The 22699-nt window shown below is 52.9% G+C and overlaps 3 protein-coding genes across 5 annotated transcripts; all 3 read left to right on the top strand.

Moving 5' to 3' along the window:
- Positions 1 to 1568: 1568 nt before the first annotated feature.
- On the top strand, positions 1569 to 5596 carry KLK10 (kallikrein related peptidase 10). Its single transcript, XM_086690567.1, has 6 exons — positions 1569 to 1685; positions 2126 to 2230; positions 2972 to 3152; positions 3574 to 3848; positions 4075 to 4208; positions 4956 to 5596. Exons 2-6 carry the CDS (start codon positions 2140 to 2142, stop codon positions 5106 to 5108), a joined length of 834 nt encoding a protein of 277 aa, XP_086546693.1. The 5' UTR covers positions 1569 to 1685; positions 2126 to 2139; the 3' UTR covers positions 5109 to 5596.
- A 2061-nt stretch (positions 5597 to 7657) lies between these two features.
- Positions 7658 to 13707, top strand: KLK9 (kallikrein related peptidase 9). The gene is made up of 6 exons (XM_086690568.1): positions 7658 to 7697; positions 8392 to 8530; positions 8718 to 8874; positions 11066 to 11331; positions 12487 to 12623; positions 13060 to 13707. The coding sequence occupies exons 2-6, from the start codon at positions 8488 to 8490 to the stop codon at positions 13210 to 13212; spliced, it is 756 nt and encodes a 251-aa protein (XP_086546694.1). The 5' UTR covers positions 7658 to 7697; positions 8392 to 8487; the 3' UTR covers positions 13213 to 13707.
- Positions 13708 to 14427: 720 nt separating this feature from the next.
- Positions 14428 to 20444, top strand: KLK8 (kallikrein related peptidase 8). Of its 3 annotated transcripts, none has more exons than XM_086690566.1 (6): positions 14428 to 14718; positions 15159 to 15236; positions 15715 to 15874; positions 16031 to 16290; positions 18908 to 19041; positions 19270 to 20195. In XM_086690566.1, the coding sequence occupies exons 2-6, from the start codon at positions 15167 to 15169 to the stop codon at positions 19405 to 19407; spliced, it is 762 nt and encodes a 253-aa protein (XP_086546692.1). In that variant the 5' UTR covers positions 14428 to 14718; positions 15159 to 15166; the 3' UTR covers positions 19408 to 20195. The 3 variants fall into 3 exon arrangements, with proteins under 3 accessions (XP_086546692.1, XP_086546691.1, XP_086546690.1); XM_086690565.1 differs by lacking the exon at positions 19270 to 20195 and adding an exon at positions 20239 to 20444 and having other exon boundaries at positions 14452 to 14718; positions 15130 to 15236; XM_086690564.1 differs by lacking the exon at positions 19270 to 20195 and adding an exon at positions 20239 to 20444 and having other exon boundaries at positions 14527 to 14718.
- The last annotated feature ends 2255 nt before the right edge of the window (positions 20445 to 22699 follow it).

Genomic DNA, 22699 nt, shown 5'->3' with positions numbered 1-22699 from the left:
AAAGTATAATAACACACGAGGCTAAGTCAGCCTGCACATAATTAGAACCTAAGAAAAGGAGCTATCATTGTTTTTTTTTTCCCAACCTCTGTGCTAGGTAGTTCCACCAGACCTGTGCTGGCCAATACGATAGCCACTAACCATATGGGGCTATTTATTTATTTACTTAAGTGTATTTATTTATTTTGAGAGGCGGAGCACGTGCACAAGCTGGGGAGGGACAGAGAGAAAGAGAGGGAGAGAGAATTCCAAACAGGCTCCATGCTGATCATGATCTGAGCTGAAATCGAGTCAGATGCTTAACCGACACTCACCACATATCAAATGCTTTGTAGCCACATCTCGTTGTTGTACTGAATATCGCACATAGGGCATTTCCACTGTTGTAAGAAGTTCCATTGGACAGCCCGGAGCTGGACAACCTCTAGAGTTAACTCAATTCCCACTGGAGAAGATGCTGCATAAATGGTCCAGAACTCAGAATCTTTTTTGACGTCTTGCTCACCTTGCAGGAGAGGTCGTGGGCATGAGATATAAGAGCCTAGAGCTGGGGCGCCTGGGTGGCTCAGTCGGTTAAGCCTCCGACTTCGGCTCAGGTCATGATCTCGCGGTCCCTGAGTTCGAGCCCGACGTCGGGCTCTGTGCTGACAGCTCAGAGCCTGGAGCCTGTTTCAGATTCTGGGTCTCCCTCTCTCTCTGACCCTCCCCCATTCATGCTCTGTCTCTCTCTATCTCAAAAATAAATCAACGTTAAAAAAAAAATTAAAAAAAAAAAAAAAGAGCCTAGAGCTGGAACTGGGGCCTCCTGGTTGTTAGGTGGATTTGCTGTGTGACCTCCTTTGAATCACTGCCTTCTCTGGGCCTCCCATTTCTCATCTGAAAGGAAAGGATGGAACAGCTGACCCAGGTGATACTGACATTCTTCTGTGGCCTTGGCCTCCTGTGATTCATGGGCCTATGTGTCACCTGAAGACACGCAGGTGGCAGGATGTGACGTGACCGCACCTGGGTGTGATGTGCAGTGTACCCTCCCCCCCCCCAACAAGAGGAAGGGACGCTACTCACTGGGCCACCTGCTGAGCCCCCTGTTCTGGCTGTGAGGATGAACTCAGCACAGAGCATCATCGCTCAGGCTCTGAGCTCTGGCTCATTCCCCCTCTGCCTCCTTTCTGTCTCTTTGTGTCTCAGTCTGTGTGGCTCCTACCCTTTCCTTCCATCTGTCTTTTCTCTCTGCCTACCTCTCTCCTGGACAGCATTCTGGCCTCACAATCACCTCTCTCCAACGCCCTCCTCAAGACCCTTAGGCTCCCTGGGGTCCTCTCTCCCCAGCTGAGAAGGCTTCTTGGAACAGGAGACCTGGGGAATCCCCATGGAATCCAGCTCCAAAAAGGGTGTTTGGGGCCCTGGAAAGAGCCTGTATTCCCTGGGCCCCTCCCTGAGCAGGAATCTGGGGCCCAGGTTGGGTGCCAGCCCCACCCACGGTATAATTAGGGAGAGGGAAAGGGAGGGAGTGAACCCCTGGGGGGAGGGTGGTGAAATTTCCGGGCTCTTCGGGGTTAAAAGGGAAGGCCAGGCCAGGGGTCCCTGGGCAGAGGATTCGGCGGCCCACTCGGCGGCAGGGCAGAGGCACTTCTGAGTCTCCTCCCTCCTCCTCACCAGCCCTCCTCCCTACCAGCGACTCCCAGGTGAGGTGGGATGCCCTACCCTGGTAGGGGCGGGTTGTGAGAGCATGGGTGGGGACCTTCGGGTCGCGGGCACGAGCCCTGTTTGAGCCTCAATTGCCCTATCAATCGGGCGCGCCTCTGAGCCTCGGACCCTCGCGCCACCTGTGAAGGAGGGCGAAACCCAAATGCCGTTTGGCCGGCAGTCCGGGGAAGCCGGGGTCCTGAGATGGCTCCCCCTTCGGGCACAGGGAGGTCTGGAGGACGCCACGGGGGGCGTCATTAGGGTAATGGTGCCCATCCCTGGTATTCTGGCCCGAGTCGCCCGTCCCCCTGTCCCTGAAGTCGTCGGCCGCAGGTTTAGCGGGTCTTCGCGGGCTGGGTTGGCCCAGGACGGGCGGACGGGCGCCGTGGGGTGCAGGTCTCTGACGGGGCATCCGTTTTAATCCGCCCTCGCCCCCTAGCCTCGGTCCCGGCCATGAGATCTCCGCACCTCCACCCCTCTACCGCCTCTGGCCCCCGGGCCCGGGCAATGCTGCTGCTGCCGCTGCTCGTGACGCAACTCTGGGGTGAGGCGGGGGACAGGGCTTGGCGGGAGGGGCCGGGGACCAGGGGAGATGGCAGAGTGTGCTCTCATCACCAACCCCAGCGCAACACTGCTCCTCCGGGGACCCCAGGCCCCACCTGCTGATCCAGTGCTGGCCCGCCCCTAAGTCAGCCGGGTCCCCCCCGAGCTCCGCTCTGGGGGATTGCGCCCCCTGCACTGCGCCTGGATCCCTACTCCTCGCTTCTCTCGGCTTCCTTCCCCGCCCCTGACTAACCCCGTGCCCTCTCAGTCCCTCTCGGTCCCCGCTCCTTCCAACTCCGCCCAGTCCCCTCTCTCAGTCCCTTTCTGTCCCCGCTCCTTCTAACTCCGCCCAATTATCTCCCAAGTCTTGCGTCACAGCTTTTGGCCCTCGGCCCTCTCACCGTTCGGCGGCGCTATTCCGGCCCGCCCTCCTCTATCCCCGCCCCCTGGTGGCCGGGTCGGGTTCTGTTCCTCCTCTGCTTCGAGCGCTGCATTCTGTCCCCGTCCCTCCAGACCCTCCCTGGTCGCTCTCCCCACCTCCACTCCGCTCTGTCCCCGCCTCCTTCTCCTTTCCCGCGGTCCTTCTCCGCCACTTCCATTCGGTTCCTGCAGGACCCCCAATTTCCAATCCTCTCCCGCAGCTTCCCTGGTTCTGGCTGCGGGCTCCGCAGGTCCGTCGCACGGCCCAGCTGTGGCCCCAAGCCCAGCTCCTGCCCTGTCTCCACCCCTTTTCTTTCTCCAGCCGCGGAGGCGGTGCTGCTCCCCAGAAACGACACCGACTTAGACCTTGTGGCCTCCGGCGCCCCGTGCGCACCCGGTTCGCAGCCCTGGCAGGTCTCCCTCTTCGATGGCCTCAAGTTCCACTGCGCGGGCGTCCTGGTGGACAAGAGTTGGGTGCTCACAGCCGCGCACTGCGGGAAAAAGTAGGGGGAGCTCCTCAGGGCAGCCACGGAGGGGCGGTGGAGGCAGGCCCCGGGGAGGCGGCGGGAAGAGCTGGGGCACTTGAGGGTATGGACCTCTCCGAGCTCCTTGCGGGAGTCAGTTCTGGAGGGCTTCCTGCAGGAGGTGAGGCAGGGTTGGGCTGTGGCCTCCAGGGGGCGCTGTAGATCCTTCTCAGGGCTTTCGGGCTCGTCCGCTGCCCTTTGTCTAGTAGATATTCCTTGGGCTCCCTTCTCCCCCGCCTCCTCCTCCCTCAGACCCAGGAGTCCCAGCCCCCAGTTTCTCTCCCTCAGACCCAGGAGTCTGGGCTCCCACCATGGGGCCAGTCCCCTCCTTCCCACCGACTCAGAGTCTTGTCCCCGTCTCTACAAAGGCTTTACCTTCACATGGCTCTTCCCTCCCCAGGCCTCTGTGGGCTCGTGTTGGGGACGACCACCTGCTGCTTATCCAGGGCGAGCAGCTCCGCAGGACCACCCGGCCCATCGTCCACCCCAAGTACCAGCATGGCTTGGGCCCCATCCTGCCGCGGCGGACAGACGAGCATGACCTCATGCTGCTGAAGCTGGTCAGGCCGGCTGTGCTGGGGCCTCGCGTCCAGACCTTGCGCCTGCCCTACCGCTGTGCCCAGCCGGGAGACCAGTGCCAGGTGGCTGGCTGGGGCACCACGGCCACCCGAAGAGGCAAGAGCTGGGCACCCTGAAGCCTGTATCTTGGGGAAGAGGAACTGAGGGCCAGGACCCCTGGGTCTGAGGGGGGAGGGGGTTGGGGGGAGTGGGACCCTGGGTCTGGGGAAGGAGGGGCTGGAGGTCTGGGGTCTGGGATGGGAACCGTCTGGGTATCTGGACTCCTGAGTCCTGGAGGACTGGACGTCTGGCCACAGTATCACCTCCTATTTTCTCCTGTCAGTGAAGTACAACAAGGGCCTGAGTTGCTCCAGGGTCACTGTCCTGAGCCCTAAAGAATGCGAGGTCTTCTACCCTGGTGTGGTCACCAACAACATGATGTGTGCAGGACTGGACCAGGGTCAGGATCCCTGCCAGGTAGGAACTGGCCAGGGAGGGTCTCACTCATGGGAGCTAGGATAGGGTTATGGGAAATCGGAACGCCCCATCCTTGTCCCCAACCCTACACCCCGTGTCCCACATGATCCCATCCCTACCCCAGTGTCATCCCCGTGTCCAACATGAGCCCATTCCTACCCCAACCTCCGTCCCCACCCCACGTCCGACTCTACCTCCTTGGGTCCATCTGCTGGCGCCCGGCCCTACCGACTTCTGACCCCGTCCTCAACAGCATTGCCATCCGCAAGCCTAGACCCCCACCCCATCCCTCTCTGTCGGCCCATGTCTACCTCCCCCCACCTCATCACAAGCTACAGCCCCAGCTCTACCCCATCTCCACTCTCACTCCCCCCCCCCATCCAATGTCCACAACCCCTAGTCCGGCCCCATCCCAACCCCAGCTCATACTTAACCCACCTCATCTTTTTAAAAAAAATGTTTTATTTATTTTTGAGAGAGAGCATGGGGGAGGGGCGGGGGTGGGTGGGACAGAGGTTCCAAAGTGGGCTCTGCACTGACAGTGCAGACCCCGATGCAGGGCTCGAACTCATGAACCGTGAGATCACGACCTGAGCCAGTCAGACAGTCAACCAACTGAGCCACTCAGGCGCCCCACCAACCTTGTCTTTATCCAAACACAACCCCAACCCTACCCAACCCCCACATCCCCAAGAGGCAGACTTTGAATTGGTGCATTTATTTGATCTCTCCTTCCCCCACCCCCAGAGTGACTCTGGTGGCCCTCTGGTCTGTGACGAGACCCTGCAGGGCATCCTTTCATGGGGCATTTACCCCTGCGGCTCTGCTCAGCATCCAGCTGTCTACACTCAAATCTGCAAGTACACCTCTTGGATAGAGAAAACCCTACGCTCCAACTGACCCCCAGGCCCGGAGCCTCTACCAGCTGCCTCTTCTCCCTTCCTGGGCAGTTGCGGGGGCTGGGCTCCTCCCCTGCCCCGCTCGAGAACCTCCGCTGCCCATCCACACCTGCTGATGTCTCTCCTCCTCCCTTAACCACCCCACCCCACCCCCCGCCCACTGCTGCTCTCTGCCCGCTTTGGAGCCAAACTGCCAAAAGCGATGGCAAAGTTGTTTTTTTTTTTTTTTTTTTTTAATTTGAGAAAAACAAGGAAGCTGGTGGTCACCCCATCTCTGAGAGGGGTTGTCACTCACCAAACCAGGCTTCCTCTACCACTCCCTGCTGTGTGACCTCAGGCAAGCTAAGCACCCTCTCTGGGCCTCTATTTCCTCACCTGGCAAATGAGGACAATGAAGTGCCTACCTCATATTCCCACTGTGAGGAGACTATGATATAACATGAGTGTGTAGGTTGCTATGGTAATTATCAGTAAAGCATTAACACAGTGGGTGGTGAGCCCTGGCTAAATGTTACCTGTTGTCATGACCTGCCAACAGGTCCTGGTGAGAATGTATGTCGGTCTGTGTCCTGGGGAGAAGAGCACAGGAGTAGCCCCCAATCCAAAGCTCCCCCTCACCATCCCCAGCCCTCAGGGTTGATGGGAGAATCACATTCCCCACCCTCCTCTCAAGTTCCACGAAGCACCCCTTAACCACTTCCTCCCTCCCTCCCACTGTTTGCCACATCTGGGTCCGCCTGACACCAGCCCCTCCTGTGCCAGCAGGAGCTGGGCCACCTCTGGGTCATCTGGTACCTTCTCTGCCTTCCTGGGGCCGCGGGAACCCAAGGGACCTTACCCTGGACCCATCCCAGCCTCTAAGACCAGAGGAACACTCCCCACCTCCGTTGCTAAGTTGACATAAAGAAGCCCTCTGAGATTCAGGGGAAAGTTCTTGGTTAGATCCGTCTCCATTCCCTCACCAACCACAAGCTCCAGTCCCAGCTCCACTCTGTATCTCCGTTCTCACCCTCCGATCCAACACCCACAGCCCCCAGTCTGCCTCCATGCCCAACCCACTCCAAACGGGCTTTGAAATTTCACCCTGAAACTTTGAAGAGAAGAGTTCTTTTCCTCTCCCTGAAAGTATCTCCATGTAAATATTTCTCTGCTGGAGGGTATTACACACAGAATCCAGGCAGAGGTGTCTCCACTTAGCCTGGACTCTGGAAATATTAATTACATCAGCTGAACATCTGCACAGCAGAACTTTCCCAGCCAGGTTGTTCTTGTTTGCCCTTTCAAACACCAATTTATTGAGCACCTATTATATGGCAAGCCTGATGCTGGGCACTGGGAACATAGTGGCGACGCCAACCACACGGTCCTTGCGCTCACAGAGCCCACAGAAGCCTGGCTCACAGTTTCCAGCCCTGAGCCTCTCCAGCTTCCTTCCCCCACCCCCATTAGCACACCCAGGAAACGCCAATCAGGCATATCAGCGGAGTTTGTCATGCAAGAATCAGAAGCAAAGTAGGTGGGAACTTGAAAACTTGATTCACTGAAAAAAATTTGTTTAATGTCTATTTATTTTTGAGAGACGGAGAGACAGACAGAGTGTGAGCGGGGGAGGGGCAGAGAGAGGAGGAGACACAGAATCCGAAGCAGGCTCCGGGCTCCGAGCTGTCAGCACAGAGCCCGACGCGGGGCTTGAACTCAAGATCTGTGAGATCATGACCTGAGCTGAAGTCGGACACCCAACCGACTGAGCCTCCCAGGCGCTCCTCGATTCATTTTTAAAGGCAAATCACCCATTCCTGTAATCATCACAGTACAAGTGTCTATTGAGCTGTGTCCTACTCCAGGTCCTGGAGATGAATCAGCCTGAGCTCTCCCTCAAGGAGCTGGTAGTCAGGTCAGGGAGACAGGCAAGACTTCCATTCGTGTCATTCAGGTTTCTGCTTACTCAGGTTTCTACTCAAAGGTCACCTCTTCAAAGAAGACTTCCAGGATTGCCCTGGCTATAGGGGTCTCCTGCCCTTACCGGGACAACAATCCATTGCTCGGTTTATTTATTTATTTATTTATTTTTGCAACACTTGTTAGAGCTGAAACGACCTCATTTATTTGTTTACTGCTTAATGATCTGTCCCCTGCCTCCCTCAACTCAGTCCTTGGAATTGTTACTACTTCTTAATAGATGGGCCAGCTGAAAGAGGTCCAGTGACTTGCCCAAGGTCACCTACCTAATAATGGCCAGCATTGAGATTTGGACCCTGGTGGTCCACTTCCAGAGTCCATGCTCTAAAAAAAATTTTTTTTAATGTTTATCACTCCTTTAATTAACATCTCCTGAGGCCTCCCAAGAAGAGCGCAGCCCTGAAAGGGTGATGCTGGGGACACACAGATGAGTCACATCCGGGCTTGGCCCGGCAGGGGCTGTCCACCTGATGAGGAGGAGGGATGGGGATCGAGGCAGGTAGGATGGGCGGATGGGAAGGGCAATGGAGGAGAAGAGATTTAAAAAAAAAAAACAAAAAACGGGCAATGTTCTCAGGACTTGGCCAAGATCTGGCGGTATTAAGAGAAAAGGAAAGCACTTAAGTTCCAGGTATGTTGGGCATGTGGGTCCTTGGTGGGTAGCGATACGAAGGGGATGGGGTAGTTTATGACAAGAGTGGGTTAATCCAGTTGGGACCATATTTCCTCAACCTTCTAGGAGAGGGCTTTGTTCTTGCGGGAAGGGGCCTGGATGCTCAGGGTAGGGCATGCACATGTGCGTGGCTCCTTGTGGTCTCTGCTTTGCTCAGTCTGTATCTTCCTTTCTCTCCTTCTCTCACCCCTGATCCTTCTATCTCTGTCCTTCTCTCTAATTCTTTCTCTCTCTTTCCCTGCCTTGCCCCATCCTGCCTGCCTCCTTCCTACCGAGTCTCTGTTCTTTCTCCCAGCCTCAGCCTGCTTTCTGGAAGGGCGCCCTCCTGCCCAGGACACTGGTCACAGCTCACCACAAGCTTCATTCAAGATAAATTTGCTTCCACCTCAGGACCCAGCCTTAGGAATCATCTTCCTATCCCTCTTCCTCCTCCAGATCACAGGATATCCTGTATCCAGGTCCCACATCCCAGATCATGGGAATGAGGGATTCCCTCTCTGGAGATCCCAGGGCCCCTCCCTCATTCCACCAAGCCCTGCGGGGGGGGGGGGGGGGGTGGTCTCCCGCATCACCTCCATTCCCAAGGCCCCCAGTCAAGGCTCCAGGGCTTCCCCCTCCTCCTGGGACATTTCTCAACCCAGATTAATCACAGGGGCGGCCCCAGAGAGGAGGAAGGAGATGGCATGGCTTACCTTAAAGAAGCACCCAGCGCCCCAACGCATGCTCAAGACCCAGGCACCCCGAGGTCATGAGGCTGGGACTCGTCTGTGCTCTGCTTTCTCTCCTGACAGGTGAGGCTCCTGCTGTGCATCCTGCTGCCTGTGCGCACGGCCCCCTGAGAGACCCCTCAACCCCTCCCCCGCTCTCCACCCCCCCCCCCCACGCTTGCCCTTCCCCTTCCTGCTAGGTATCTCCCAGGTCTCCCCCAGCCCTCCCACCGGGATTGTCATTTACCCCTCTGCCTCCACCCCACCCCAGGGCACGGCGGGGCAGATACCCGAGCAATCGGGGCTGAGGAATGCCGCCCCAACTCGCAGCCCTGGCAGGCCGGGCTCTTCTTCCTCACCCGCCTCTTCTGTGGGGCTTCCCTCATCAGTGACCGCTGGCTGCTCACAGCTGCCCACTGCCGCAAGCGGTGAGTGACCCGGGCACCACTATGTGTGTGGGGGGGGGGGGGGAGAGGATAAGGAAAGGGTGGGGGTGGGGTCAAGGGGCTTTCGGAGGGAGGGAGGGAGCTGTGGGCAGGAAGGATTTAGCCTTCATTTCTTTTCCCAAAAGCTCAACTGTTAGAATTGACTCTCCAAATTCTAAAGTCCCAAGTAATCTAATTATTGGAGTCTAAAATTTGAAACTCTTAGAAGCCTAGACTCTGACCCAGAAAAATCCAGAGTTTTGAGCTCCTGAAATCTCAGATCCATGAAATTCAGTGAATTGTAGAATCAGAGATTCAGAGAGTGGTAGAAACTTAGGAGTCCGGCTCTACCCCCAGAGGATATAATCACTCCAGCCACACTGGTAAGTTTACATTTTCTAGTACATGTATTACAAGAGTGAAAAAGAAATGATTAACATTAATGTTAATAATAGATTTGCTTTGAAACACTCAAAATATTATTTCAATTTGCAATCCACTTTTAAATGTTTATGAATGACTGTTTAGTCTTTTTTTTTAATACTATGCCTTTGAAGTCAGATGTACGTTTTACACATACAGCACCTCTCAGTTCAGATGAGCCACATTTCAAGTGCTCAATAGTTGTATAGGATAGCACAACTCTAGAATCTTAGATTCAGTTTCTAGGTAGGTTCATTGAATATAGAAGTTCATGGTCCTAGAATATTGTATTCAGAGTATACTAGAATACTAAGACTTGCAGAATCCTAGAATCTTGCATCAATAGAATTCTAGAAACTTCTATTCATGACTGTCTAGAATCTGGTGAATTAAACATCCCAGAATGCTATCATTCCAGATTCTTAAAATCCCCCAGGTTTTAATTCAGAGAATTCTAGAGTCTCAAACTATTTGAACCCTAGCTTCCTGAATTTCAAAAACCATTGATTTATAGAATTCTAGAGTGATGAAATTCATCTTATAGTCCCAGGATACTAGAATTTTAGGCTCTTTCAGTTCCTGATTTCACTCAGGTAATTTAACACCCCCCTCAGACTTTTTGATCCAGAGAAATCTAGAATGTTAGAACATTGAATTCATAACATTCTAGAACATAGAATTCTAGAGTTGTGAATTCCTAACATGTTAGAATCTTAGAATTCTAGAATTTAGATTCTGGGCATTCTAATGCCCAGAGTATGAGAAATAAATGATTCAGTAATCTTTTCTATATTATCTCTGGAAAGGAGTCATTCACCTTGTTCCAATATTCTTCCCTCCAGGAATGAAGCACATGGGGTTGGTACAGAATGTTGTGTGGGAATTTCCCATCAGTCATTGCTCCACGATAGGGTCTCTTTCAGCTCAGGTCTGTGCTTCAGGCTAGGAGAACAATGCTCAGATTTCAGTCCCAAAGACCAAGGAGAGAAGCAGAGATATGGAGGTAGAAAAGATTTAGGCATGAGGACGAGTTGGGGGGGATTGATTTCCCAGATATGGAACCAAGGCAACAAGGTGACAGAGAGTCAAAGGTAGAACTAACACCTCATACTCCTTAAATCCTGAATTCTCAATCAGAAGCCTGTTCCCTAAGGTCAGAGGTCAGAGGCTGAGGAATGGACACATATACTCCCAGATAGTCCCCAGCTGTCCTGGGACGTGGACTGGGCTTGCAGTGAGAGAGCTTGAGGGTAGGCCTCAGGAAGACACACATTGAGGGTAAGGGATACGGCTACAGGAAAACCCTGAGTTCATGGATGACCCCTAACTTGGGGATTTTCCATTTCCCATCCCCTTCCATGCATACACACACACACCAACACACACACAGAGCCACTCCCCGCAAAAGCCACCAGACCTGTGGGGGCAGGAGGTGGGGCCGTTGTTGTATGGTAGGTGGAGCCTCCATGTGCCTACACACTTCCAGGGGACCCAGGTCACCTTTAAGGCTCCAGGTGGGGCAGGAAGGAAGGCGACTCACTTGGTACGGGACTTGGGAGGGGTGTGAGTTTTGGGGGGAGAGCTACAAAGGTAGAGGCAGATGAAAGGATGGAGTGAGGAGCTGGGGCCCAGAGAGGGTGTATACCTTGCCTAAAATCACACAGCACTCTGGGTCGTACAGAGATGATGGGGACCCAGGGACAGTGTGTGGCTTGTGGAGCACCCAAGCTTGGTGGACACCCAGCTTGACCTCTGAGGCCTGTCCCAACAGGTATCTGTGGGTCCGCCTTGGGGAGCACCACCTCTGGAGATGGGAAGGTCCAGAGCAACTGTTCCGGGTCACGGACTTCTTCCCCCACCCTGGGTTCAACAAGGACCTCAGAGCCCATGACCATAATGATGACATCATGCTGATCCGTCTGCCCAGGAAGGCACATCTGGGCCCTGCTGTGCAGCCCCTCAACCTCAGCCAGACCTGCGTCTCCCCAGGCACCCAGTGCCTCATCTCAGGCTGGGGAGCAGTGTCCAGTCCTAAGGGTACAGTGTTGCTCACAACTCAATCCCTAGTGTCTCACGCTGACGGTCTGAATCCCCTCTGTTTGTCTGTCTCTGCCTTTTCATCTGATAGATAGGGAAAAATTTTAAGACGCTATAAATTGAAGGTGCATCATTATTTTACAACCACTAAGAACAGGGGGGAAAAAAGGTCCCATTAATCCTTGTATGACACCATTTGCTGGAAGACCCTTCCTGGATGTTGGAGATGTTTAAATGTGAAAATACATGCATCTTGGAATGGAAATGAGGTGTACAGAGTGACTCTCTCAGAGTCACCGATCAGCAACCCATTAGCCATATTTAGCTTCCTCGCATCAGTTTTCAGAGTGCCTTGAAAAAACAGTCTGAATTTGTTGCTGCCAACAACTAAAGCCTGGGAGATTTTACACAAAAGCCAAATTTCTGCGTTTGCTGGAAAAATTCAAAGAACTGGCAACGTTGGAGCCACATTCCCCAAATAGTGGCCATTGGGCAGAATCGGTGGAGGCTGCCCGCTTCAGACCGGATGTGGGTTCTCTGGTTCACTACAGTGCCCCCCAGTGGCTGCTGTGGCTGCACAGTCCCCTCCACCCACTTCTATTTGCTTGTCAAGCCCAGCAATGCCATCAATACCCCCCCACCCACTTCTGTTTGCCTGTCAATATCCATATACATGGGTATATGTGTATCTATATCTGTATCTATATTATACATGCTGTGTCTCCCTGTGTGTATCTAGTATCTTTTAAGTCTTTATCTCTGTCTCTGCCAATGACCATAAATATCTCCTCCCTTTATCTCACTGTCCTTGGCATTTCTGGGCCTCTTTCCCTCTCTTTCTTCATTGCTTCCTGAGAATCTCTTTCCCCTTAAGAGGTCTATCTCCTGGTATAGTCTCTGCTTTTCTCTGTGTGTCATGTATCTCTTCTTGGTTCTTGACTCTGACTCTGTTTCTCTGGCTCTCTCCCTCTCCTCAAACATCTGTTTCTCTTTCACGCTATGATTTCTTTTTGTCACTGTGTCTTGTTTCTATCTTTGACAGTCTTATGCTGTGGTTCTATGGGTCCTCCTTAGGGAAGGGTCTGGATGGAGGGGCATCTGAGTGTGATTAGCACAACTGCTGATCCTCTATGGGTTGACCTCTTTTGCCAACAGTGCAGTACCCACTCACGCTACAGTGTGCTAACATCAGCATCCTGGAGCACAAACTCTGCCATCGGGCATATCCGGGCCACATCTCTGACAGTATGCTCTGTGCCGGCCTTTGGGAGGGGGGCCGGGGTTCCTGCCAGGTGAGTCCCACTCTGGGGAGGCGGGGAATGGGTATCTTGCCAGATTCCTGGGCCCTAGGGAATTAGGGAGTTGGGCCCCAGACTTCCTGGGTGAAAGCAAGTGTGGATCTGGGACACTTGGGTCCTGGGAGAAGATGGGGCCAAGACCAAGATTCCTGGATTTAAAGGGGACTGTGGGCCCAGAGTCCAGGATCTAAAGAAAGAGGAGACTAGTCTTAAAGAACAGACTTTAAGTCCTGAGGGAAGAGGGGACTAGGATCCCAGAAGGCTGGGTGCAGGGTTGAGGTGAGGGGTATGAGCTTTTACTCCTGGGTCTGAGGGAGGAGGGACTGGCCGCCTGGACAACAAGGTGTCAGGAGAGGAGGGCTTCCTGGGAGAAAGATAATATCATGAATACAACCGCTTAACAGTTTCATTGCTCTTCTGCCGCGCACAGGGTGACTCTGGAGGCCCTTTGGTTTGCGAAGGGACCCTGGCAGGTGTGGTGTCTGGGGGTGCCGAGCCCTGCTCCAGACCCCGTCGCCCCGCCGTGTACACCAGCGTATGCCACTACGTGGACTGGATCCGAAAGACCATGGAGGACAACTGAGCTCTCGCGCCTCAGGACCAAGAGAGAAGGGTGGGCGCAGGGGAGCCGGGAATTGCCGGACTCTGGCCTCGGCAGCGCGGAGACGCACTTTGCATATTCAGGCTCCGCCCCCTGTTGGCCGACAGCGTCAAAAAGGACAGGGAGACACCTCCGCCCCTGTAGCCCCGCCTTCTATGATGTCACCGAGAGCTGGCACCGCCCCCATGGAACAGCTTCGCCTAGGGCTCCGCTCGGGGAGCGCCTCCACCAGATAGCTCCTCCCCTCGGAGCTTTGCCCAATGAGACTTCCCCCTCTGGACCCCACCCCTTGTAACCCCGCCTCCTCCGTGAGAGATCCCACCCCCGTGACGTCAGGGGCGCGGCAGCTTCCCCCACTAGGGACTGAGGCGCTGTCGGGCTCCGCCCCTCATGGCCCCGCCCCTGGGCGTTTGAATCCTGGCGGGGTCCCAGCCTGAGAACCAATGGAAGATTTTACAATAAACGCGCGTAGCCGCGCCTTCCGTCTGCCTGCTCCGTGGGATGAAGGAAGGGCAACGGGTGGGCGGCGGTGGGCAGACAGGGAACGGCCACCGTACAGCAATTCCCCCTAAGCCCCTAGCAGGTCCTGCCTAAAGTCTGTCTCCATCAGCCCTATTGCAGCAAGGCCGCTGGGTTCGGCTTGGGCCGGTCCCGTCTCCCCCAGGGGAAGGGGAAACCAGGTCACGGTGCCTCCCAAACCTGCCTTCCCACATCCCGGAGCTCTCAGGGGGCAGGGGGCGGGGCCAGATCCGCCCTCAGAAGTCGAGACCTAGAGGACTCACCTTCCTTCCATTCCGAGGTAGTGACAGCAGCCCCCTGCTCCCACAAGAACCCAGGCTCCAAGTCACTCCTAAAAAGACTGAAGAATTCAGCCCCCAACCCCCTGCTCCCTCAGACCAAAAATTCACGCCTATATTATTCCCCCTCCCCTCTCAGACCCAAAAGTTTGGGTCCCCAGCTCCCCGCAATCGTCAGACCCAGGAGTCCAGAACGCCAGTCCCTCCTCCCTCAGACCCAGAGTCCAGAATCCCAGACCCCACTTCCAGACCCAGAGTCCGGGCCTCAAGGCCCCTCCTTCCTCAGACCCAGGAGTTCAGACGCCCAGCCCCTACCTCCCCTGAACCCAGAGTCCAGGTCCCCGGCCTACCCCCCCCCCCCTCGGAGCCAGTAGTCCGCGTCCCCAGCCCTTTCTGATTCAGACCCAGGAGTCACAGCACTGAGGTCCTTCTCTCCCAAGCCCGAGGACTTCCAGATCCCAGCTCCTCCTCCTTCAAGATTTCTCTTTCAGCCCCTCAGTTCCTTCTCAAACACAGAGTTCCAGTTCCCTGGTGCTCTGCAGGCTCCAGAGGGGGAGGAGGCGGAGCAGGAGGCGGGGATTCCCAGTTAAAAGCCTCCAGAATCTAGTACTCGGCAGACGGAGCTGAAGTACCGGGGCCTCTTCCTCTGGGTCTGAATCAGTCGGTGACCCCGCCCCTTGGATTCTGTAAGGTGAGAGGCCAAAGTACTCAGACACAGGCATCAGGCCGGAGCCCCTCCTCCCCCAGGACTACCCCTTCCTCCTTCAAGAGTTAGGAATCTGGCCCCTGGCCCCCTTCTCCATCCCCCCACCCCCCCACCCCCCCACCCCCGCCCCAAGACTTAGGAATCTCAACTCCCAGTTTCCTCTTCCTTCAGATCCTGGAGTCCAGGACCCTAATTCTTCCATTCCTTGGAATGTAGGAATCCAGCCCCCACCTCCCCTCCCCAGATTCAGAAATCTGGGGTCTGCCCCCTTCTTCCTCAACCTAAGAAATCTGGATCCCCAGCCCTTTCCTCCTGCAGGACCCACAAAAATGGCTTCGGATGCGCTGCTCCCTTATTTCAAGATCCTCCTAGGATTTAGCTCTCCCCCCTCCTCAGGTCTCAGCCCTGCCTTCTCGCTCTCCCAGACCCCACCATGGGACATCCCCCAGCCGCTGCAGTCTGGATCTGGACGTTTTTGCTATTGGTGCTGGAAGCCTGGACAGGTGAGGGGGGCCTGGCGGGAACCTCGGGAATGCCACGGTGGGTGCTTGTGATGGCATGGGGGTGGGGGATGTGAAACACACGATCACGTGTGGGAGCTTCTTCAGGCTTTCCCGAGGGCCGATGGGGGCACACACACATGGCAGCTGGCAGGAGTGCGTCAGGTCCTGCTGCCCATTGCATGAGCACACCAAGCCTGCAGGGCTGCCTGCTGAGGGGCGCAGATACGCACGGGAGTATACGGGCGTGTGAATGCATGTGGAAGCATGCTTGGGTGTGTGACTTCGTGTGACTCATGGGCTTCAATGAGTGTACGTGTGCATCTGTGTGGCAAGCCAGGGACCTCGCGTGTGAGGGTGTGTGGACATGTGAGGTGGCAGGCAGACGACTTGCCGTGTGTCTGTTTGAACCCATAGTGGCTTTCTTGGCCCTTCCACTGCCGCAGGGGGTGGTGATCCAACCCTCTCCCTCCCGCTGCAGGACACTTGAGGGCACAGGAGTCCAAGGTGCTGGGTGGCCAGGAGTGTGAGGCCCATTCACAGCCTTGGCAGACAGCCTTGTTCCAGGGTGTTCGGCTGCTATGCGGGGGCGTCCTCATCGACGACAACTGGGTCCTCACAGCAGCCCACTGTAAAAAACAGTGAGTTTTTGCCTGGGGCAGAGGTGGGCTGGGGCCTGAGGGGAGGGGCAAAGAAGAGAGCTGGAGATTGAGCTTCTGAAAGAGGAGGGCTGAGGGAGGAGGGGGCCAGGGGCTCATACTCCTGCCTGGGTCCCAGACTACTCTCCACCATTACAGGAAGTACACGGTACGCCTGGGGGAACACAGCCTGAAGAAAAAGGACAGTTCAGAGCAAGAAATGGCTGTGGCTCAGTCCATCCCACACCCCTGCTACAACAGCAGCAGCGAGGACCACAGCCATGATCTCATGCTCATCCGACTACGTGGTCAGGCATCCCTGGGGCCCCAAGTGAAGCCCATCAACCTGGCGGATCACTGCCCTCAAGTTGGCCAGAAGTGCACCATCTCGGGCTGGGGCACCGTCACCAGCCCCCGAGGTAGTAGGAGGCAGAGGAGAAGCTGGCTGGCCCACTGGACCCCAAGCCATTGGCAAAGCTCTGGCTCCAGAAGGAGATAGAGAAGGGACAGTGATTGTGAGTTTGAGACTCACAGGTGGCCCATGTTGGAAACCCCAAAGATCAGAATATTAACAGGAGTGGTGGGAGAAAGAAAGCAAAATAGCAGACTGTTAGAGCAGGTTCCCAAAAAATGAATGGATGCATGAGTGGACGAAAGAATGTATGCCTCCTTTATGGTGGAGAGTGCCATGTTATGAGAACTTTCATAGCACAGGGTCTTATATAATCTTAACAGGCTTGGGGTAGATGGGCTCCTCAGTGGCCCAAGAAAACAGGCTCCTACGATCTTCTCCCTCCTGAACCCACGATTCCTGGCACCAGAAACTCTTTTTCTGGTCCCAGGAGTCCAGGCCCTTCCTCCCCCAAGACGCATAGTCTAGTTTCCAGCTCATTCCTCACTCTGGACCCAAAAAGTCTGGACTTCCATTGAAGCCGTCCCTTTGGGACTTCAGAGTCCAGGCAGCTCCTCACCCTACGTCACAGTGAAAGAATTGAGGCTCAGCTCAGAGAGGCGTGTGATTCACCAAGAAGCAGCAAAGCCAGGACTCAGGTCCCTGCCTGTCTGGCTCTTACTTCTAAGGAGACAAGGGACACTGTGGAAACCCACTGGCTCATGAATCAGTCAGGTCAGTTCACACCATGCTCTGCCCTTTTTTCTGGGCAAGTCCCTTTCCATCTCTCGGCCTCACTTTCCTCATCTGCAAAATAGGGATAATTGACCAATAGATTTTTTTGAAGTTTATTTATTTTATTTTTGAGGTGGGGGGAGGGAGAAGGAGGGAGAGGGAGAGAGAATGAGTAGGGAAGGGGCAGAGAGAGAAAATATCCCAAGCACACTCAGCACTGTCAGCGGAGCCTGATGCGGGGCTCAAACCCATGAAACGTCAGATCATAACCTGAGCAGAAACCAGGAGTTGGACACTTAACTGACTGATGCACCCAGGTGCCCCTGACCAATAGATTTTTAAGCTCCATAAGGGTTCAGGTTAAAGCTCTTTTCTTCATGGTGCATTCCTAGTGCTCAGGATGGTTCTTGGTATACAGTAGGTACTCAATAAATACTTGTTGAATGAATGCATGGATGACTCAATTATGGATGAATGAATGTATCCCTCTTTTAAAAAGTGATTGTGAGTTCAGATGTCTTACAATCAATGAGATTGTGAGTATACAGCTTCTGGAGAATGGAGGTGCCAGATAGAAGTTTTTTCCCTTCAAGTCTATTGCTCAAAGGTTAATAAGAAAGATTAATTCCATTTTCTTTCTTTTTTAAGTTGAAGTATAATTGGCACACAATATTCTATTATTTATTTTTAATTTTTTTAATTTTATTTTAGAAAGAGAGAGTGCAAGCTAGGAAGAGGGGTGGGGGTGGGGAGAGAGAGAGAGAGAGAGAGAGAGAGTCTCAAGCAGGCTCCATGCTCAGTGAGGAGCCTCGTGCAGGGCTCAATCCCACGACCCTGGGATCATGACCTGAGCTGAAATCAAGAGTTGGACACTCAACTGACTGAGCCACCCAAGTGCCCTGCAATATTCTATTAGTTTTATGTACACAAAAAATACTGTCTGTCACTATACAAAGTTGTAACAATATTATTGACCATATTCCCCGTGGTGTACATTACATGGTTAATTCCACTTTTAGTCATTAATTCAATTTGTTTGTAAGCATCTGGTAGTCCCAGCTGCTGTATTGTGTGAAGTCCCTATCCTATGGATTCGCATGCTAGGTGGGGGAAATAGACAATAAACAAAAATACATATAAAATGAATTATTAGGTAGAGTTAAGTGATATAATGAAGTATCATGGAGAGTTAAGAGGATAGGGAGAGATAGAGGGGTGGTGTCTTCATTAGAATAGTCAGGGAAAGCTTCTAAAATGAAGTGACTTTTGGGAGAGGTAGGATTTAGCTGAATTGGGGTGGTCTGGGGATGGGAAGATTGGAGAGACAGGGTCATAGGTGTCACAAGGGGGCACCTCCATGTATTTCAGTCACCTGATCCTTAATTTGCGAATGACTTTGGGATGGGGCACCTGGGTGACTCAGTTGGTTATAAGTATCCAAGTCTGAGTCTCAGCTCACGTCTTGATCTCAGGGTTGTGAGTTCAAGCCCCACATTGGGCTCCACACTGGGTGGTAAAGCCTAGAAAGTACGAAAGAAAGCAAAAAAGCAAGAAGGAAGGCAGGAAGGAAGGAAGGAAGGAAGGAAGGAAGGAAGGAAGGAGGGAAGGAGGGAGAGAGGGAGGGAGGGAGGGAAGGAAGAAGGAAGAAAGAGAGGAAGAAAGAAAGAAAGAAAATGGCAGGACTCTGGGCAAGAAACAGAAGGTAAGGTCCACAGCCTTTCTCTAGATGTTGGAAAGGAAACTGCAGGAGCCATAGCTTTGTTTAATGTGGTGAGACGTGATGTGCCCTGCAAAAGGTGTCAGAAAACCCTCCTGTGCAGCCATGCATGTACAGAAGGGAGGTTAGATTCACCTAGGGACTGAGGGAAATGGTTACTCTCTCTGGGAACTTACAACCTCTGCCCCCTCAGAGAATTTTCCTGACACCCTCAACTGCGCCGAAGTAGAAATCTTTCCCCTGAAGAAGTGTAAAGATGTCTACCCTGGGGAAGTCACAGATGGTATGATTTGTGCAGGAGACAGCAATGGGGCCGACTCATGCCAGGTGAGTGACTTCTGAAACCCCCTTCTTCCCTTGGCCTTCAATGCCCATGGAGGCTTGGGGCTTGGCATCAGGGGAAACTCAAAGAGTTAGCACCCAGAGAGGTTATACTCCATCTCTAGAGCGGGAAGCAGGTTCAGAGAAGGCCACACTCTCCCTGCAGGTCACACTGCACAGGGATCAGGAACGCTAAATTGTCGCTATCATTTTCTTGGGAACTCTTGTCTTCAGGATAGGGTGCAGACAGAGGAAGGGATAAAGGGAGCAAGAGAAGATGTCCATGCGGGAAAGAGTCTGAAGCTAGAGGGTGAGCAAGCTCCCTGCTCCCTTCTGCAGGAATTTGTGCTGACTCTATTGCTGACCAGGTAGCCAGCCACCTTTCTTTGGGACCTGATTGGGTTTCCTAGCACGGTGGCCTTCTCCTATGATTTGTTCCTTGGGAAGCAATACTCTCTTGCCAACTGGCCAGAGAATGGTGCCATTGACTTTAACCCTCCCTCAATGAGCTCCCCATCCCCAAGATGACAAATCTTGGGATTTGCCATAGATGTAACAGTAGTTCTTATTTGGCTGCAGTTTCAGTCTTCAGGGCTCCCCCAGCTTTGTCTCCCTCATGGAATTGCCACCCCCTTTGCTAACGATTGGTCCCTGAAGACAATGCTTCCATGCTTTCTTTCCCATTGGCCAAGAATGAAATCATTTCCATCAGTGTCCTCCCAGGAAATCTAATCTCTCAGGATGGTTCCAGTTCCATAGAGACAAAGATCTCTTCCCAAAAGACCCACCATTGCCCCTTGCACGTTTGTGTGTGTGTGTGTGTGTGTGTGTGTGTGTGTGTGTGACCACAAGAACTCTGCTCCTTCCCTCTCTCTTTGGTAACCGGATTCAAAGATCTGTTCGCCACTGGCAGGAACCAAGACATCAGCTCAGTCCCCTCCGTGTAATCCTGTCTTCTTTCTGACTTGGACGTTTGAGACATCATTCTCTTCCCTCCTTGGTCAGGATGTCCCCCGTTGCCCTTGCACACCCAGTGTGTGTCCCAGTACATGAAGCCCCACCTTTCTCTGTCACCATTGGTCCCAGGATACAATGCTCTTATCTTTATTGGTTAGAGGAACAAATCAGCTACAGAACTAGTACTAAATGTGGGATGCAGCGGGGGATCTTAAGTGAAAGTATTCTCTTACTCTCCCCTTGCAGGGAGATTCCGGGGGCCCGCTGGTGTGTGATGGTGTTCTCCAAGGCATCACATCCTGGGGATCAGACCCCTGTGGGCGGCCCGAGAGACCTGGTATCTACACCAACATTTGCCGCTACTTGGACTGGATCAAGAAGACCATAGGCAGCAGGGGTTGATGCTAGGACAAGCTCTGGACCCGCTTCAATAAACTCACAACTCAGCCTTGCTCCTTGCCTGTCTGTGCTTCCTCCTTGCTGGGAGGGATGGAAAGACGGGGGTCTGCGCCTTGCTGGGACATTTGATGGGTGGTCTACAGAGATCAGGACCACCCCCCACCCCATGGCCACTCTGGCTACCACCATTGCCTGGAGTGACCCCCTTTATTTCTGGAAGGGCTTGGAGGAATGGGAGGTTAAATTCAGGGGAGAAGACACACAAGGATTTCCAAATATCCGATGGGTTGGCCTGCAAAAGACATATTTGAAAGAATTTCTTTTTTTAAATTAATTAATTTATTTTGAGAGAGAGAGCTTGTACAAGTGGAGGAGGGGCAGAGAGAGAGAGAGAATCCCAAGCAGGCTCCACCTTGTCAGTGACGTGGGGCTCGAACTCACAAACCATGAGATCATGGCATGAACCGAAATCAAGAATTGGATGCTTAACTGACTGAGCATCCCTAGAAGAATTTCTGTTTAGTCGTTCCAAGCAGCTAAAGTGTTTCTAAGTTTTGCAGGGAGAGTTCCCCTTCCCCATTTTAAAAATTATAAGAGGGGTGCCTGGGTGGCTCAGTCAGTTAAGTTTCCGGCTTTCACTCAGGTCATGATCTCACAGTTTGTTGAATTCAAGCCCCATGGCGGGCTCTGTGCTTACAGCTCAAGCCTGGAGCCTGCTTGAGATTCTGTGTCTCTCTCTCTCTGCCCCTCCCCTGCTCGCACTTTCTCCTTCTCTCAAAAACAAACGTTTAAAAAATTTAAAAAAATTATAAGATATGTAAAGTGCAGGAAATACACAAACACCTTAAATATGCACCTATGGAGCTACCACCCAGGTGAAGAAATAGAACACGGACAGCCCCCAGAAGTCTGGGAGACAGATTATTTTTCCCCCTTAGGAGAAACAGAAATCTTTCTCACAGCTTAGAGCTTTTCTGCTGTGGTATGAGGAAATGAGTCGCTTCATTGAAGGTGCCCAAACTGAAGTATGGAGGAAAAGAGATTTGGAGGGAGTTTTCATCAAAGCAGAGGCTAAATGTAAGTCGTCTTGAGAAAGATGTATGTGGAGTGGGTAGTAATTGTAAGAATAGAAATAAATTGCAACCGGGGGGGGGGGGGGACTAGCTCCACTCTATCTCATTTCCATGTATGTTTCATTCCTTTCTTGCTACCAACCTCTAACTCATTTATTTGACTCTCTGACGCCTTTCTCTACATGCTTCTGCATTTTCATGGTGCTGGCTCCCTGGTGCGCTTATCCAGTCTCTCTCCTTACTTCATAACCGCTGAACTTCACCTGTACCTGCCACCAACTGCTTTGCTTCCCGGGGATTTCCCACATCATATACCAATACGAGAGAATCCCATTGGTCCAGGTCAATTTTTCTCCTTCAGCCACATGATAGGTTATTGAATGGCCAATGGTTTGACTGCATTCTGGTCAGGTGACCAGTCCCATCCAATCAGTGGCTATGTGGAATCAGGGGCTACGAGTCGTCTGGGACGTGGGCTGTGGGTGGAGCAATTCTCTGCAAGGGGTGTGGGTGTGCTGGATGTCTTGCATGGCACACATCAATCTCTGTCCTCCGTGAAAGTCCCCGAATACCAGAAATCCTGAGGAAGTCTTTCATGCCTGATGGTAAACTCCTGGAGCTGGGGATGCATTTCTGGAGGTGAGACTCAAGGGTCATCTCGGCCTAAAGAATTGTTTTAGAATTTTTATTATGAATAATTTCAAGCATATATAAAGTGGTGTAGAAATCCTTGTACACCAACTGAATCAAAACCAGTTCTTTCACCTCTACTACACACTTCTCTAATGTGGGAATATTTTGAAACAAACATTGGCTATCATTTTGTTCTCAAATATGTTCATTTGTATTTTTAAAACAGTATGACAAGCTACAGTTCATGGGCCAGATCTCAGGAGGTATAAATAGCTTTTACTACTTGATTTGATGCCAGGGAGCATTAATTTTGAACCCTAATTAAGCAAGATGTTATCCCTCCAAAAGAATTCCATTTTGCTGATTAATAGACCTGTGTGACAAAAATTGGTAACAAATGATTATTTTGAATTTCATCAGTTAAAAATGTTGGTGGGGGGGCCTGGGTGGCTCAGTTGGTTAAGCGTCTGACTCTTAATCTCAGCTCAGGTCTTAATCTCAGGGTCATGAGTCCAAGTCCCTCATTGGGTTCCACCGTGCAGCCTAGTTAAAAATTTAAAAATGCATGGAAATTTATTTTCTTTCTTGTTATGTGGATACCT

The sequence above is a fragment of the Puma concolor genome, chromosome E2, assembly GCF_028749965.1.
Source record: "Puma concolor isolate L17-30 chromosome E2, mPumCon1.1.hap2, whole genome shotgun sequence".
Taxonomy (NCBI): domain Eukaryota; kingdom Metazoa; phylum Chordata; class Mammalia; order Carnivora; family Felidae; genus Puma; species Puma concolor.
The sequence above is the reverse complement of the archived record's forward strand: the minus strand, read 5'-3'. Positions and strand labels throughout refer to the sequence as shown.

What these genes read in the sequence shown, in the direction of transcription:
- KLK10 (XM_086690567.1), top strand. Translation starts at nt 2,140, where the DNA reads ATGAGATCTCCGCACCTCCACCCCTCTACCGCCTCTGGCCCCCGGGCC. An exon ending in GCTCGTGACGCAACTCTGGG is followed by an intron (nt 2,231 to 2,971) that starts GTGAGGCGGGGG and finishes TTCTTTCTCCAG; the next exon opens with CCGCGGAGGCGGTGCTGCTC. An exon ending in GCCGCGCACTGCGGGAAAAA is followed by an intron (nt 3,153 to 3,573) that starts GTAGGGGGAGCT and finishes TTCCCTCCCCAG; the next exon opens with GCCTCTGTGGGCTCGTGTTG.
- KLK9 (XM_086690568.1), top strand. Translation starts at nt 8,488, where the DNA reads ATGAGGCTGGGACTCGTCTGTGCTCTGCTTTCTCTCCTGACAG. An exon ending in GCTGCCCACTGCCGCAAGCG is followed by an intron (nt 8,875 to 11,065) that starts GTGAGTGACCCG and finishes CTGTCCCAACAG; the next exon opens with GTATCTGTGGGTCCGCCTTG. An exon ending in AGCAGTGTCCAGTCCTAAGG is followed by an intron (nt 11,332 to 12,486) that starts GTACAGTGTTGC and finishes TTTTGCCAACAG; the next exon opens with TGCAGTACCCACTCACGCTA.
- KLK8 (XM_086690565.1), top strand. Translation starts at nt 15,167, where the DNA reads ATGGGACATCCCCCAGCCGCTGCAGTCTGGATCTGGACGTTTTTGCTA. An exon ending in GCAGCCCACTGTAAAAAACA is followed by an intron (nt 15,875 to 16,030) that starts GTGAGTTTTTGC and finishes CCACCATTACAG; the next exon opens with GAAGTACACGGTACGCCTGG. An exon ending in ATGGGGCCGACTCATGCCAG is followed by an intron (nt 19,042 to 20,238) that starts GTGAGTGACTTC and finishes CTCCCCTTGCAG; the next exon opens with GGAGATTCCGGGGGCCCGCT.